The sequence below is a fragment of the Carassius carassius genome, chromosome 41, assembly GCF_963082965.1.
Source record: "Carassius carassius chromosome 41, fCarCar2.1, whole genome shotgun sequence".
Lineage (NCBI taxonomy): Eukaryota > Metazoa > Chordata > Actinopteri > Cypriniformes > Cyprinidae > Carassius > Carassius carassius.
Window position 1 is genome coordinate 2078076 of NC_081795.1, and position 17661 is coordinate 2095736.

The 17661-nt window shown below is 35.6% G+C and overlaps 1 protein-coding gene across 5 annotated transcripts in view; it reads right to left on the reverse strand.

The window, feature by feature from the left end:
- LOC132123393 (alpha-actinin-4) overlaps positions 1 to 16609 on the reverse strand; it is a 39824-nt gene extending 23215 nt beyond the window's left edge. For 3 of the 5 annotated variants that reach the window (XM_059533980.1, XM_059533981.1, XM_059533982.1), the window contains exon 1: positions 16279 to 16609. In XM_059533980.1, coding sequence (XP_059389963.1) covers positions 16279 to 16410 — 132 coding nt within the window. In that variant the 5' untranslated portion in view covers positions 16411 to 16609. The remainder of the gene's footprint in view (positions 1 to 16278) is intronic. The other 2 variants (XM_059533978.1, XM_059533977.1) reach the window with 2 other exon arrangements.
- Between the last annotated feature and the right edge of the window lie 1052 nt (positions 16610 to 17661).

The window sequence follows — 17661 nt, forward strand, 5'->3', positions numbered from 1 at the left end:
CGGCTGCAGGAATGTGAACCCCCCCCCACTCCCTCAGCAGGACGCTTACAATGGGACAGAGAAAAGCAGACGGAAAACAGGCATCAGAGAAACTGCTGTTCACAAACTTCCTGTTCCTGTGTGAGCACATCATCCTGTACAGGACAAGACAGACAAGTATGTGCTATATGGAAAGAGACGGTTGGAGCATTAAGTCATTTCAGTAGAAATGTGCACGCACACACACACACACCATTGAACCATTAACATATTTCCTGTCAGCGAAGTGTTATCGTTAAAACTTAAAAGTATGTAAAAATAATTGTTAATCAAAATAAACATTAACTGAAATATAAAAATAAAAAACTTTATTTAGATTAGTTGCTAAGATAAGACTTTTCCATTTAGTTTAAGTTGTCCTCAAGTCCTAAAATATTTAAAAAATATTACATTTTATTTAAGATTTATTGAAAAAAAAAAAAAAAAAAAAAAATCACTTAAACGGAGTAAAATCAAAGAAAGAAAAAGGAAAAGACAGTTGGACCATTCACATCTTTGCTGTCAGTGAAGTGTTGCTATCATTAATTTAAAATTAATAAAAAAGAAAATAAAATTGGAAGTAATAAAAAAGTTGAATAAAATTATTTAAACTGAAATAAAAACTGATAAAAACTAAAATGTAACCATGCATCTGAGCCATTCATTAACTCAGACACTCAGAACATGCAGGATTCAGATTTAAATCGACTTTTGCCACTTAACAGATACTAGTCAATGTCGCCATTTGATTTAAGTGTAATACTTTTGATTAATTCAAAATTCGACAAATTCCATGACATTCAACTGTGAGTTCCGTTTTTATGAATGATTCCGGGATTCCGTCCGCATTTTCCGCATCACGGAAATCATAGAGCCCTAGAATTATACCAGAACAATGTATACTCTCACACTTTAACTTCTATTCTTGAACACTTAACGATTATCTAATCAAAATAAAAGAGCAGCGCTGAGTCTAGGAGAACTCACCGCTATCACACACACTCCAGAGCAGCGGTCTAAAACGGATTATTTATTCACCAAACAGACACAAGAGTGAACAATGAGGCAAAGATAAGTTTGAAGTTCAGGGTTTAAAAAAAACCGGAGCAAACGGAAAGAGCGATCTATATTAGCTCTATAAATGAAGCATGCAGAGTTTAATAGAGCCACAGAAAGACAAACGTTCAATAGAATTGCTCAATATACAATTCATTATGTACATTAACAACGGTTCGGGGTTAATATAATGTAAAATTATGTAAATGGTGCATTGAGGTGTGCCAGGGTTTTCTGTCAGCTGCATTTAAATCCAGGTCTAAAGTTTCTCGCTCTGTTCAGCGTGCTACAAATCATGTTTCTGAACAAACAGCACATGCTATTAGTGATTTCAACTGCTAGAAGCTGCTCTCGCACTGTATAATGAAAACAGACCCCTCTCAGTCGCTCCAGCTACAGACGCAATCCGGAAAACTATCAGCATGGATTTTTGCAGATAACCGATTGTTCCAGAAATTAACAATCAGTGCCGATTAATCGGCAAAACCGATACATCGGTCGACCTCTAATGGATACATTAAAAAAATAATATACTAAACTAACTAATTGCAAAACAAGAACAGAAAATATCAAAATTCTAAATATTAATAATTGCAAAAAAAAAAAGTTAATTAAATATTTAAATAACACTGGGCAGACATAGAAAGCTAGGCAGAACTGCAGTAATTTCAATAGGAATGTGCACGCACACACACACACACACACACACACACACACACCCCAGACATTCCAGTGCAAACTGAGTCATTGTCCCACTCCTAAATCGGTTTGAAACGCACACATACTGCTGACAACTATTCACGGCCCATTCACCTACACTGACCATGTTTACCCAAAAGACACACACACACACACACACACAATCATCTTTCACAATAGGTGTACCAAGGCTTTTCTGTGCTATAAATTACTCAACAGTGTGCACTTATCTACTCATGGTCTCTCTCAGACACACACACACACACACACACACACACACAGTAAAAGAAGACATGCCTTTGTGCAGCAGTTAGCCGGAGTGAGTCCATATTTCCCGTCAGTGAAGTGGCTTTGCCCACATCTGTTTTTACACACTTCAAAAGTTGTGTAAGAGAGTGTGTGTGTGTGTGTGTGTGTGTGTGTGTGTGTGTGAGAGAGAGAGAGAGAGAGAGCGCATCACAAAAAAACTAGGGATGCCATAATACAACTGTCAACAGTCACTACAAACAGCATATAGTTTCATATGCTAATATAAATACTAATTTTCAAAAATAAATAAACAAAAAGTTTAAATAACGAGCATTAAATAAAAAAAAATGGCATGCAAGTATTTTAGGACAAGACCACATTGAAAAAACAAAAGAGATTATTTAAATTGCATTACAAAATGTGACAAATTAATTTATATTCATATATATATATATATATATATATATTCATATATATATATATATATTCATATATATATATATATATATATATATATATATATTCATATATATTCATATATATATATATTCATATATATTCATATATATATATATTCATATATATTCATATATATATATATTCATATATATTCATATATATATATATATATATTCATATATATTCATATATATATATATATTCATATATATTCATATATATATATATTCATATATATTCATATATATATATATTCATATATTCATATATATATATCAAAAGTTTGGGGATGGGACCATTATTTCATGTTTTTGAAATGCGTCTTTTCTGCTCACCAAGGCTGTATTTATTTGCAGCAAAAACAGTAATAGTGTAATATGTTTTATATGCAGAAATCTTGTCAAATGTAATGTATTCCTGTGATGCTCCGCTGTATTTTCAGCATCATTCCTCCAGTCTTCAGTGTCACATGATCTTCAGAAATAGGAATAATATGATGATTTACTGCTCAAGATACATTTCTGATTATTATCAATGTTGAAAACATTTATGCTGCGTCATATTTTTGAGGAAACTGTGATGCACTTTATTTTTCAGGATTCTTTGATGCATGGCAAGTACAAAACAACAGCATTTATTTGAAATTGGAATCCTCTGTAACATTATTAATGTCTTTCCTGTCACACTGATTAGTTTAATGCATCCTTGCTGATTTTGGGGTCAGTAAGAGCTTTATTTTAGTTTAACTTGGTACGGATTCTGAATAACAGAGGTTTCACAATTAAATGACAGGAAGTAACACATAGTTGAGCGGCTCACTCATCCCGACATCATCAACCTGAGACTGAGGTGTCATTTGTGTCATGACGATGAGAAGATCTGCTCAGATCTGGTCTCATGACATCACAGGCTCTTGTAGGCTCTTGCGGTCTGTCGAGAAACCACACACTCAAATGCCTGGGAACATCAGACCACGACCGCTCCAGAACCGCACACTTCCATGAAACCCAAATCCCAAGCAGAAGACACGAAGCTTGTGCGTCAACAATCATGAAACCCACGTCTTTTCAACCACTGAGAATCCCAGGCGACCGAACGTCCGAAGCCAGAGCACAATGTAAGGCCTTTTTTTCACACATCCAGATCACACACACTTTGGCTTCGCTAACTGTTTCTGCTGTGTTTCGCTGTAAGACAAAAATGACTCAAAACCCCCACAGAGCAGACAATGCTATCAGAAGATGGAAACTGTGCTGTGGCTTCTCACGGTCATGGTTTGTCTAGCATCTTGGTGAGCTGTACGACCTAAAAGACTGCAGAATCTAGTTAGCATTCACATCATGTTACAGAAAATATGATAAAAAAATTTATGAATAAATAAATAGATAAATATATATAAATAAAAATTTGCGAACTATAAAAATGCTATATTTTAGATAAAAAAATTTTATCTATATTTTAAGTAAGTTTTATACTTGTATCTTTTTTTTTTTTTTTTTAATGAATTATTATTATTAGTTGTGGTTTTATTTTATAGAGAATATAAATATATATATATATATATATATATATATATATATATATATATATATATCATGTTTTTCCCATTACAATTTTTCTGGTTTCAGTTTGAACTGTTCAACACATTTATAATAATTACAAAGGATGTCAAATAAATTAAATTAATAAAACATTGACATTATATAATTTATGAAGAATTTAATAATAGTGAATATGTTTTTTTGTTTGTTTGTTTTTTTACACAAATTCTTTGTTGTCTGTTTGAATTTTTCTGGATTCTGTGTTTTAAGGTTTAATACACATTTATTGTGCAAAAAATGGTGGCGATCAAATAAATGCATAATTAATCTTTTAAAAATCTAATCAAAAATAATTTTGCAAACAAAGTGCTGGATAACAAAGGTTTACTTTTGAAATTAAAATGTGGAGGAAAATTGTGTGATATAACATGCAGATATTGTATTTAATCCATATCGCAAATTCATTTAAGTGCATGACCTACTTTTATGATTTATTAATCAGAATTTAGCCAAATTCCATGACATTCTACATTTTACAGTCAATTCCATTTTTTGTGTATTCCGTGGTTCTCTTCCATTTTTCTTAGGAAACAATCATTCAAATGTAAAAGTATAACTACAAATATTCCATTATTATAATCTGTAGTATAATAAATTTTTTTTAAATCCATTACTTTTTCAGACCTAAGATTTCCTGACACTCCTCGCCTCGTTGAAACCCATTTTTGACTCATTTTAAACATGACGATTCCTCCTCTTACTGACTCTGAAGGAAAAATAACATCACGTATGTTTGTTCCTCGTGTGTTTCTCTACAAAAAGAATTGAACAACATCATAATCCGTTCTGCTTTTGAGCAAGCATGTCACGCTCGCTGATCTGAAGCAGACCATAGCGAGAACAACTGACCAGCTAAACTAGTACGTTCAGTCAAGAATGAAAGCTCTGAAGAAACCTAAAATAACTTCAGAGTTATATAAAGCTGGTGTTTTCATCTACAGAAACTCCTGCAATAACCCAGTGATGAAGAGTCATTGATTCCACATTAATAGGATTACGAACAACATTTCCCACGAGACAGTTGATCACATGTTCCCTTCACACACACACACACACACACACACACGAAGTCAGAGTTCAAAGAATTAAAGGAAACAAAGCAGAAACCACAACTTCCTCCTGCTCTCAAGAGGCTGACAGAGACACGCTCGCTGAGCCCTGAAAGCATGTGGGGCTCCGGGGTTCAGTGTATCAGGTCAGTACAGGTCCATCTGCTTCTCAAATGCATGCAAAAAATTCTTCCCTCCTATTCGGCAACTCCTGGCTCAAAGATCTCAATGGGAAAAGAATGCACATCTGCAGCAAAAACGCGAGCCATATATGTGGGTTTCACATCTGTTTTGCTCCAGCGTTGAGGAAAAAGGGAAAGTTTTCAGGTTTTCAGGTTTTTAACTGTGGGCTGCAGAGAGGATGACAACATCCTGCCTCAAACCAATCCATATGCCACGTCGCAGGAGTAGAAGGTCAAGGTTTTATAGACTTCCTGAACTAAACGGCCATATTTGTGTACAACAAAAAATCAAATATCACAATTTTCTCTAGTAACTGTATAGAAAAAATAAATCAGTGATTGCACAAAGAAAAGACAGCATTGGAATTCCCATTATATAAAAAAAATATTTATATTTTATATTTAATGATATACATAATACATTTTTATACAGAATAAATATTAAAAAATTAAAATCTATATTAACTAAAAGAAAACATTGTATTTCAGTTAGTTTCCACTGCAACATTTTAAATTTAATAAAATGGTAATGAAAATAATATATTTACTAAAACTGAAATAAAACATTAATAAAATTGTGTGTGTGTGTGTGTGTGTGTGTATATACAAAAGAATAGAAAAAAAAAAACACCACTATTTTTAAGTTTCCTACTATTATCATCACATTAGCATGAGAACGGTGTCCTGATACAGCAGTTATCTGTTCAACTGTTACAGAAGAAAAGACCATCATGGCTTTATTGCTTCTTGATCTATTCCTGAAGCATCATCCTCTTCAGTTTCACCTGCTCACATAAAAACTAAATGAATTCTGCTTGCCCGCTGTTTTACATGTCAGGTCTCTTCCTGTCGTAAGCGGACAGGCCTCAACAAGAACAATCTGCAAAGTATACCACAAACTACGCCGAAATTACAAGTCTGGTTTCACGATACTAGCAAGACACAATCACAATACATTATGAGACCCTCAGGACAACAGCCCACCCGTTAAACAGGCTTTATTGCTGGTGTATTGATCCAAGTGTGTCCTTTATGACAGGTAACTGCACTATAAAACGTACCCCTCATCCCACATCATTTAAAAGAACAGGAATGTCTGATGAAGACTTTCTAAACATCTCTTCAGGATCCACACGGCCAAACAAAGCATGGACTCAAAGAATCAAAACGCTATTTTGAGAGTGTAGTTTGGATGGGAAACCGAAGCCCGGCTCTAATCCTGTCAGAGGTCATTCTTTTGTCTGAGCCGCTGCACTTGAGAGCTTTCAGAGCTGCAGAGAGTCTCATCACAGTGTGCCAACAACAAGAAGATGAGCAGGACGGGGCAAGGAACGCAGAAGTACAGCAATTTCCTACAAAACGTGACAATTTTATATCTAAAAGTGAGCAAATCACATGAAAAAAAACATTCAGGTCATATTTCAACCTCCCCCAAAAAATGCATAAAGTAAATTAAGCCTATTCTATTCAATGGCCATTGCTATTTTTATCCTCACATGGGTATTTATGAGAAGTCACTTCAAGCATTTTGTAATAATCAAATAGCTAAGTGTAAGAATAAAAATGTATATATGAGAACTGATGAACCATCAATTCATGCATTTTTAATGATGACTGAATACTACAATGCATGTAAGAATATATATATATGCATCTTATTTGCTTTGAATTACAGTGAAGAGGATATGGGATTAAATATGCATATACAGTATAAAAACCAAGAACAACCCAAAATATATTGTACATCTCTAAAATGCATTAAAGAAAAGATGTGTTCAAGAAAAGATTCAAATGCATCTTTTTAGCATTACAATAAAGAGTGTTTGGGGTTTAAATGTCCTTTACAGTCATGAAACGATGTCTCAATGGTCTTAAAAAATAGGTTCATTTTCTTTAAGTAATTTTTAACTTCTGGAGTGAAATTTGACTTGGACATGTTTTCCACAGTGTGCACATTTGGAGAACAACAATCCAAAAGAGAATTTGGGGTTAAATGTGATCAATATGAGGGGTAATTAAAATCACTAGTGAATGATCACTTACAGTTCACGATCACGTTCACTCTGTAAAGGGAGCACGTTAGGCTTCAGTGTTTGGGTTTTTTGTTTTTTTTACAGAACGTAGTAGAGAAAAAAATAAAACCAGGAATCTCTCAACAAACCGTCAAATCAAAGGTCAGAGTTAATCATAGATTACTGGACTCCACACTGACCGAGTGCCATCTGAATGCCTGCAGCATGAGTGTGAGACTCATGACGACCCGCCCAGAGACACAGACACGGCAAGAATGCCTCTGATTTCTGGCAGGACGAGTGGCATCAGGAGATTTGGGTTGGATCATCTCCTGACACTTCCTCTTCAACACACACGAGCGGGAACACAGACTCAAGCCTGAACAACAGCCCTTTACAGATACTTTACATCACAGATGTGGAACTGCCAGTCCACTGGCAACAACAGAATGCATTTATTTGTGCGCATGTATGCGTGTATAATATTATATAGCCTATATATAAAAATAATATTATATACACACACAAACACAATTAAGATTAATAAATTACTTCATATTACTTTAATAATAATCTAAAAATGTTATATAAATGCATATATAATATATATTATACATTATAGTTCTACATTTACAATTATATATTTTGAGCTGTAATGTTTAATTATTAGAATTAAAAATGTCAAATTTCAAAATATAAATAAAATAAATGAATAATAAAAAAAATTACAGCTCACTTAAAAAAAGATCATAAATATGATAAGTCTACTATAAATTAACCTTTTTATAATATAAATAAACAAATAATTTTAATAATAATTACATATAAATTCACTTTAAAATTATTTTTTAAAGCTCACTTTAAAAAATGTTAAATAATCAATTATATATAAATATTTTTAAACCATTATAAATTCCAGGTAAGTTCAAATAACAACAACAATTATAATTAAAAATCACAATGTTAAAATTTCCTGATAATACAGAGCTTCAAGAGATGTTCTTGGAAAATGATGTTTAATATCACAACATCAATTTTACACTCAATATTAGACATAACATCAGTAGGGGTGTAACGTTACTCAAAAATCACGGTTCGGTACGTACCTCGGTTTTAAAGTCACGGTTCGGTTCATTTTCGGTACAGTAAGGGAAAGAAATGCAAACATTAAACTGCAGGTTGTTCATTACTATAAACTTTTTTTAACAATTTGTTTACATTTACGTTTACATTTGTTTACAATTTGTTTTTAAATACTTTTTAATAAAATATATATAAAATAAAAAAAGAATAAGAAATAAAATACTGCTGCAAAGTTCTCCACTAAATAAAAGACTCTCAGTCTCAAACCAATATCATATAATAAAATATAATGAAAAATATAAATAAATAACTATGACTACATTGCAGCATTACCAATCCCAGCTTGTAGGCCTGCTCATATTTAAAAATATATATAACTTTTACAAAGTGTAAAATGCAGCATCAACAGTTTCAGTTTTGAGACCTGCTCAGATTTCGTTATAGCGTTGGACTGATCTGAATTAAGAGCAAAGGTCTGTTTAAATGCCGACGGGAGCTGCGTTTGAATTACAATCGTTTTTTCCTAGTTGTAGTGATGTTCACACTCGCATGATGCCTTTTGAAAACCTTAGGCCAGTGACACACTGGCATATTGCACCTGTCAAACATAGTCTATTTTGCCGTCAATACTGTTGACGGTGTCCTTCAGTAGGCTTTATATTTATGCTCAACATGAAGTATAGATATTGTTGTCGTGAAGACAACATCCTGGTCTGTCGGCGGTCTCCCTCTATGCCACCAACAGCAGCATCAGCGCCGCGTCAGGCATGATTCTGGTGTGTAAAGACACAGAAAACTCGAAGCAGCCGTCACGCAACTGACACGCAGCAGAAACGCCACGCTCACGCTACGCAGCCAGTGTGTCACCGGCCTTAGAATCAGCTGCAGGGCGGGATTTGCGCTGAACGCAGAGACTTCCACCACTTAATATGTTCGTTTGGAAACACGAAAATGTACCCATGTTCCGCGTACAAAATATTGCATTCGGTACACACGTGCACCGTACCGAAAGCCCTGTACCGAAACGGTCCGGTACGAATACACGTCCCGTTACATCCCTAAACATCAGTGATAAAATATGAAGACAATCAACAATTCGACAGCTATAATTGATTCTGGCCTGTTTAAGGCTCCGGTATGATTTATAAAAATATATACATTTTACACTTGTATTACTGGAAGTATGCAGAGGCATTTCTCTGGTAGAGTTTCTGCGGCTGGGTGTGACTGAAGTAGGTCAGGTGATGCTACACCCTCTGTGACCTCATAATGCCTTTAAACAGTCCACTCCCACTCACTGATTTCACTGGACACACCTGACCCAGGTCCACACATCACTAGAACAATTAGTGCACCGTAACCACAGCTTCAGTTCACGCTTCGGTTTGCCCAGCATGCCATGACTCACGGTCAGCCTTTCGTTTGCTGATTTAGTGCTTTCCCATTCTGGGAAAAGATGCATTCAGGTCTGTGTTCGACCATCATCATAAGATACTTAATGCCCAATATCAATAACTGCATCTGCCATCTATTAGTTCTAACATCAAGTCCAGACCTTCTCCCATGCAATCGACTCATTTGCAAACTAACTCTTCCATGTAGCAGAAAAACAGTTTAGTGCACGGAAAACAGTGCACGGCTGTGGGATTTAGATTACGCCACTTTTTTTATTTTGAACATGCATACTCGCAAGCAGAAATTATGAAGTATTATTCGAACTAATGAGCACAAACACATGCACTCAGGCCTAATTTAACAGGAACTCTCACATGCAAACTCATTCGCACTTCTGCACAGCACATCTCGTTAGCTGAGAAACAACATGGTGTCGTGTGAAACGCTTAGAAGGACAAAAATAAGTTAACTGTCTGTTCGGGTGATGCTCGAGACTCAACCACAACAGAGAAACTGTCAAACGCAATACATACAAAATATCAGCGAAATAGTGAGTGTTAAACTGTACAGAACTGACCAGCAGAGTAACAATTGAGACAAAGTCACAATTTCTGCATTTCCCTCATTCAATTCCAGCTTCTTGCACAAATAACTGACGGCTGAAGTTTAGCTGTCAGTTCCACTGATGCAACATTTGCATATGTAGTTAAAAGTATTTTTTTCTACACAGTTGCAGAAAAACCTCAGTGACCACAAACCCACTTTAATCTACATAACTCCTTCACTAAAAACACACCTGATGTTAGTTATTTTAGCACATCCGGTTCCAGCATCCTGAAGTCAATGTGTTTTTGGTGAAATGCCTGAAACATAAGCTGTATTTGTGACCCTGGACCACTCTTAAGTGTCAATTTTTCGAAATTGAGATTTAAACATCGTCTGAAAGCTGAATAAATAATCTTTCCATTGATGTATGGTTTATTAGGATCGGACAATATTTGGCCGAGATACAACTATTTGAAAATCTGGAACCTGAGAGTGCAACAAAAAAAAAAAAAAATCTAAATACTGAGAAAATCGTCTTTAAAGACATTTTTTTGGCTATTGCTACAAATATACCCCAGAGACTTAAGACTGCTTTTGTGCTCCAGGGTCAAGTTTATCAGTGAAACTTGTGATTTTTTTTTTTTTTTAAAGCTTGTCATTTGATAAAGGTTGTTTAAATCATCTACACGTTGCTTTTACAGTTAATAATTGTTCTCTTGCAAACTATTCAAACTTTCAGATAAAATGCTTTTAAATAAGGACTGAACGAGCTGTCGCATAAAGCTGGAAGTCATGCAACCGTGGTGTAGCTTGTTTATAGCCTACATTAGGGCTGCACGTTCTTCTTCATTAGCTTCTGCACATCTTATCAGAAAAGCTGCTTCTGTAATTAGTAGTAAATCACCATCACGTGCTTTCAGATGGAGCAGCATTTACTACACAGAGTCCTAGTTCATTGACAAGCTATGCAAAATTGAGTTCATAGATGATATAATTTTTGTTGAAGTAACCAAAGGTATGCACACATAAGGGTTGGCCTACAGAAATGCATCACTGCAGCACTCAATGTTGGGTCAGGTGGTTCATTTCCAATTAGACTGATGCATTTCTGTTTTGACTGTAATTGCAATCATCATTTCTCAACCCAAATTCTATCCTTGATTCATTTTTCAATGCATACTGGGATTCCCTTCAGAGCAGGTGGACGGCTGCCCATCAGGACACATGCTGCAATCACAGAGTCCAGATGAAATCTGCACTCTCACTAATCACAATCAATGAGTCCAATCACATGGTCTCACAGTCACTGACCCGAGACGACAGCGGCACGACCCTGAGGCAAGGCTACTGCGATACCACAATATGAAGAGGTGAAACCAACCACCAATAATCACACATAAAAGATGTGGTGTCTTCCTTGGACCCTGCAGATACAGTCATATTCATCTATCTAACAAACCTACCATTAAACAGATTTATTATCTTAGAAACTTCACATGAAATGCATGATGAAAATGTGCAATATAATCACTACAAAATTAAACAACTTCAATTGTTAAACTCTCTTTCAATCTAGTTTTAAAATTAACTGTGAGGACTAGGTCCCACTAGGAAACCATAATGCACTGCAATGAGCACAGTAAAAAATATCAAAGATGGCAGGAAACAAAACATAAATGTTGATTATTATTAGTATTTCATGCAATACTGAAATATAGCAACAGTAAAAGTTGAGTCTAACTACAAATGGACTATTTTAACAAATATTTGGGCGTTTTACACATTTTTATACTTATTAGACTAAAATGATAATGACAAACACTAAATAAATTTTCAGTCAAGAAAATGTACAATAACACACTGAATTAATCAGAAAATCATTTTTTTTTTAAATACTCTCAATCTTTATTTATGATTTCAGAAAACATTTTTCACACTATTTGTATGAGACTTATATGTTTCAACATTTGTAGAGAGCTCTATAATTATTAGGTTACCTTTTTGTAGAGCACTACAGTATGAGTGACTTATGAGCTTACCTCTCAGTTCAAGTGTTGCCTGAGAAGACAACTGCCTATTTAGACAGTAGACAGCAAAACTCACTAGGTTTTGGAACGGAGCCAATGTGTTGAACTTTTGAGAATGAATCCCACTGTTTTATTGAGGAACAAGAGCTCTGGATCAGTAGCTCAAGTCTAGTTTAGTCTGAAGCCTAGTTGATGTACATTCTAGAAGCATGATTTGATTACACTTGCTGCTGCTCATTTCAGTCCTGTAACAATTTAAACCGACATGACGAAATACAAAGACAGACCTTTATACAGAGCCAAACTCGCTACCAAACACCATGACTCAGGGGGTTTTATTTGGCTTATGTTATTGGTTCTCTGAAATTCTTATTTTGTTGTCCCTAACGGTCCTATAAAGCAATAATCCACTCGAACGAAGCCATGCGTTACAGTGAATTTATTACATGTAAGGGGTCTAAATACTATACCCTTAAGTCTTCAACTATGAGAAAATCACTAAAACACACAGCCTTGAGTGGTTTATTATTTTGATGCCAATATCAGTGTAATAAAAAGACACTTTATATCTGCAGTTACATTTATTTATTTATAATAATGACAAACACTTCTTGTACAAAGTATTACAGTCCGTTACTGTATTTTGAAAACATTTTCTTTATCTTTTAATTTTTAAGTTTTTGTCATTATTGCATGCTTGTTATTTTAGTTTTTGATGTCTATAGCTTTTTTTGTCCATCTGAACCAAATAAAAATAAGACGAAAGTTGTAATTGTAATTTATTTTAGTTAACGTTTAAGTAACAAATGTTTTTTTTTTTATGGTTTTCTTTTTAGTTGACTATATTATCCCTGTCAGAATTTAGAGTCAAAGCATCGGTTTATAATACACAACTGACATCTATGCTCATCACAAACATCTGGAAGTGTTTGATGGCGATACAGGTATAGAAAAGCCTACTGGAAATTGTTTAAAACTATACAAAAGTCACGATAAATTTAAGAAAAGATCCCCGTGATATAAACTGCTATGGAAAGACACAAGAAACGACAACCGAAAACATCCTTAAAAAGTCCTCTACCGATTGCGTATGTTTGTATATGAACTCAACGTGATCTTCTGATCTAGAAAACATTCACAAAAAACCTATCGGTCCTTTAGTGCATGAGGTTGTGTTTTTGCTTTCCAGACATCTTTCTTATCAAGCGCTACTGGATCTTATCTACACAACAAGAACAAAGACGGTTAAATCACCGTGCCTTATTTCAATTCATATTCGCCCCGCTTTGCAACACCCAAACAGGCTATTCAATAGAGAATGAAACACTTCAATGACCTTACAGACATTTTGGGTGGACCGGAGAGGCAAGTCTTAGCTGGTCACAGGGCGTTTGGCATTTGTTGGGGAGTAATTTCATGTCTGTCACGGATAAGGGGATCACTTTGGTTTAATTCAACACGCCTTGTTTCAGTCAAGCAGAAATAGGCAACAGTGCTTGGAGACTGTAATGAAGCTCAGTGTGGGGTTTTAACAAGGATGCGTTGGTTTGGTAATCACAAGTGAACTTTGGTCTCTGTGTAATATTCATCCTAACAAACATGCAATAGAAATTCCAGAGCTGAAACATCACTTTACGACCAATGCTGAGTCGAGATTTGAGGGACATTCACTATAAACTTTTTTTAGACTCAGAAACATGCAGACTTGTGAAGACTCATTGTTCGTATAGGCAAAGTCTGCAACTAGTGGCAGCAAATGGAAATGCAATGGACCCTTTTACAAATGATGTACATTTATAACACTATACTTGCATATACAGAAAATAAATTAAGTCTAATACAATGGCTGAGGGAGTGACAGCAAATTTAACAGCTCTCTTCTCTCTTCTGACCAATGTCTCAATCTGTCAATATTTTTGTCCTCCTTTGCAAAGTTGAAAAAATATTATACCACTACACTACAGATTTGCCAACTGTGATGACATCCGCTACTGAAAAGCACAGAAATGAGAAAAGTCTCAATAACAGTTAATCAGAGTGTAAAACCTGTTTGATAACAGTATTTTTTTCTGCAATTCTGTTTAGTGCCACTAGTGGTGTGGAAATAACACACATCGAGACAGATTTACTAACAGCTTGCACGATCACAAACCCTTTTTTGGCGTAAAAAAATCTACTGTCAGGAACTAAAGACACAGTAATAAATACTGTGGAAACTTATTTTTCTGGCAGAGATTAATGATTATACATTTGTAGGAGTTTCACTTACTTTGGATGCAACATTTACGGGAGGAGAGAATTTAAATAAATCATGAAACATGATTACTAAGGTTTGTGGCAGTCAATTTATTGTTATTTGTGCTGTTATTTATCACAAAAACATTTTGCGCTTGACATGGTTACGATAGTTGCTACTTTGTTCTGCTCTTGGTAGATTGCATTAGTCCTGGCCCTTACTATAACTAAGCCACTTATAACAATTAAGCCTTAAACTTAACAATACCTTTTGGAATCACATATTAAAACATTATGAAATTTATGACACTGGAAATGGAAGGTCGTGTCAACATGTAAAGCGAACTGCATTGAGGGACATTTTTCCACACACATTGTGGCAATAGGAACAAGTTAACTATGCATACTCTGCATAGTATACATACTACAGTACTTGTGAAAGCAAAATGCTAGAATGCAATACGAAACAGCTAATTAGACCGATCCCAACCACAAACCTGCTCTCTAGAACCCCGCCCTCCAAAAATATGTCGGGCATTTCTGATTGGCTAAAAAACACTACTGTCTAGTCTAGTAAAGTCAAAGACACAGATGTGACAACTGTTCACTGATACCTGTCAGGTTGTAGGTGTATTTTACACATGATATATAGTATTTTATTTTTAATTCATCTTAGTTCCTGAAATAGATATTGTATGTATTGGACGGCTACCCTGCTTTCTAGATTTCTAGATATTTGACTTCACAAATGTTAACAAACAAGTATAGAAAGGGGGAGGAGTGCTCGTGAGTTCGGTTGATCTCTTTCTCCACTTGACTTTCTCAAATAAATGCCTTGTTTATGGGCCGGTCACACCTCTGAGGTCTGAAGGCCAGTGTGACTGTGACTATATATATATGTGATTCATTAGTGTGTGAGTGTGTTTGCTGAAGGGGCTCTGGTGGGTTAATAATTTATTATTTTCCCAATCAAACCTTGACGTTCTTTTCTCAAACTCTCTAAAAACCTTCTGTCACATCAAACAATGCAAATCAGTCAAGCTTGTCTTTGCCCCAAAATACACACACCCAAAAACGTCATTCAACCCCAGAGCATTCCTCAATATTCATTATTATAATTAATGTGAATGAAACCCTGAACACTCACTATCAATCAGGTTTTATATAGAAACACCACAGAGTGAATTCAAAACGAGAACGCGCCTCGCTCGTTCCTTTTTTATTCTTTTTAGCTTATCTTTCCTCTCCAGAACAGCAGATAAACACTTTGGAAACAGTATTTTCACAGCTATTTGGAGCTCTCGTGCTCTGATATCTAGCTACTGCCATTTTAAATCCGGATGTCTGGCTGTAACTAGGAGTCTAAATGTCGCTTTGAGAAAGAACAGAAGAAAAAAAGGCAGCAGTAGCGAATGAAACTCGCTCTAGTAAAACAGGTTCAGCCGTTACAATGCATCACTCACGCACACGCGCGCGAGACTGAAACATTGTAACACTGTAACATTCGAATCCCGCGAAACATGGTAACATTCGAAGCGTGCCGCCGTTCTAAGCGCGTAGAAGAGCAGACTAGCGATAATAAGACGACAAAAGCGTGTTTGTTATACTCGCAACTATATCATCTGGCAGGCCCCTGCGGAGGCCCCCGAGCTTTCAGAAGCTCTTACCTTTCGCTGCTGTTTCTCCCAGGCCGGGTCCAGCAGAAGGTCCCGGTCCCAGTCGTTTTCTTGCTCCATGTATATCTGCTGTTCGCCCGTTGAATATAAAGATTGATTATTAGAGGCGTGATAATCTACCATCTCAGGAAAACCGAGGGCACTGGACAGACTCTTCCTCAACTTAAAGCAAAGGAAAACAGCCTGCAATAATTGCTCTCGAAGTCTTTGTTGCTCGGTATGAAGTATCCGCTGTGTAGACTGACAGAACCCCTGCCGAGTGTGCGTTTCTCCACCCGTCTGACAAAAATGGAGTAGGAGACGCGCCGCTCCCACTGAGGAGGAGGTAGTAGGCCCGGGAAACTCATGAATATTTAATAGCCGGATCTACTTATTCAGAAGATATCTGATCTTGGCTCCTCCCACGAAGCGGATGGGCTTCTGCCAATGGCTAAATATGAATTTGTCAGTGGGTTTCAGTCTACTAATCACGTATTTTTTTTTTTTTTTTAATTTTGAAAATATTATAATAAAACACACACACACACACACTGACACACAATTAACTTATTTGCATATATATATATTAACAAAATTCTATCTATATATCTATCGTTCTATCTATCGTTCTATCTATCATTCTATGTCTTACATGTATAAAGTGTAATTATATTTATTCTATATGAAAATATAATCAAAAACAAAGGGAATAGAAGTGTTAAATGTAAAGACATTTCTTTTATGCTTGTTGTGTATCAGTGGAACCTGTATCTTCTAAGTTTACACACTCACACAAACAGAAAGAGTTGATGTATTATTAATACACTTTCCACGAAACACTCACCAGCCGGTTGCGTTGTTTTTCTAACCTTCACCTGAATTCAACTCTATACAGTTTTAATAACACACATTGTTGGGTGAAGTCCACATGAATGTTTATGACTTGAATTTATTGTAGTTACACTAGCCTGAATCTCCAGCAGCTATAAGCTGCTCAAACCTGACATTTATTTCATGGCGTTTGTCAAAGGGGACGTGAAGTGGGTCAACATCAGACAGAGGAGCGCATCAGCCATACGCTGCTGTTTATATTGTTCATAACACCCAAATCCAGAGAATTAAAGCACATCAAACTCAAACACACCCCAATGACTGATATTGACCTTTATCTATAATATCATATCTTCCATTAGCTAAGATTCAAATACAGATCAGTCACTTATTTGAATCATTTAATGTTTTGCAATTCAAAGCAGCAGCAGCCGCATGTTAAAAATTATAGCTGGGACATTTTACAGACCCGAGGCATATGTAAGATTCCTGAACTGATCCGGTCCACGCATTTCTCATTATCTGGCATATTTCGTCATGCATGTTCTCAAAAGTTCCCACTGT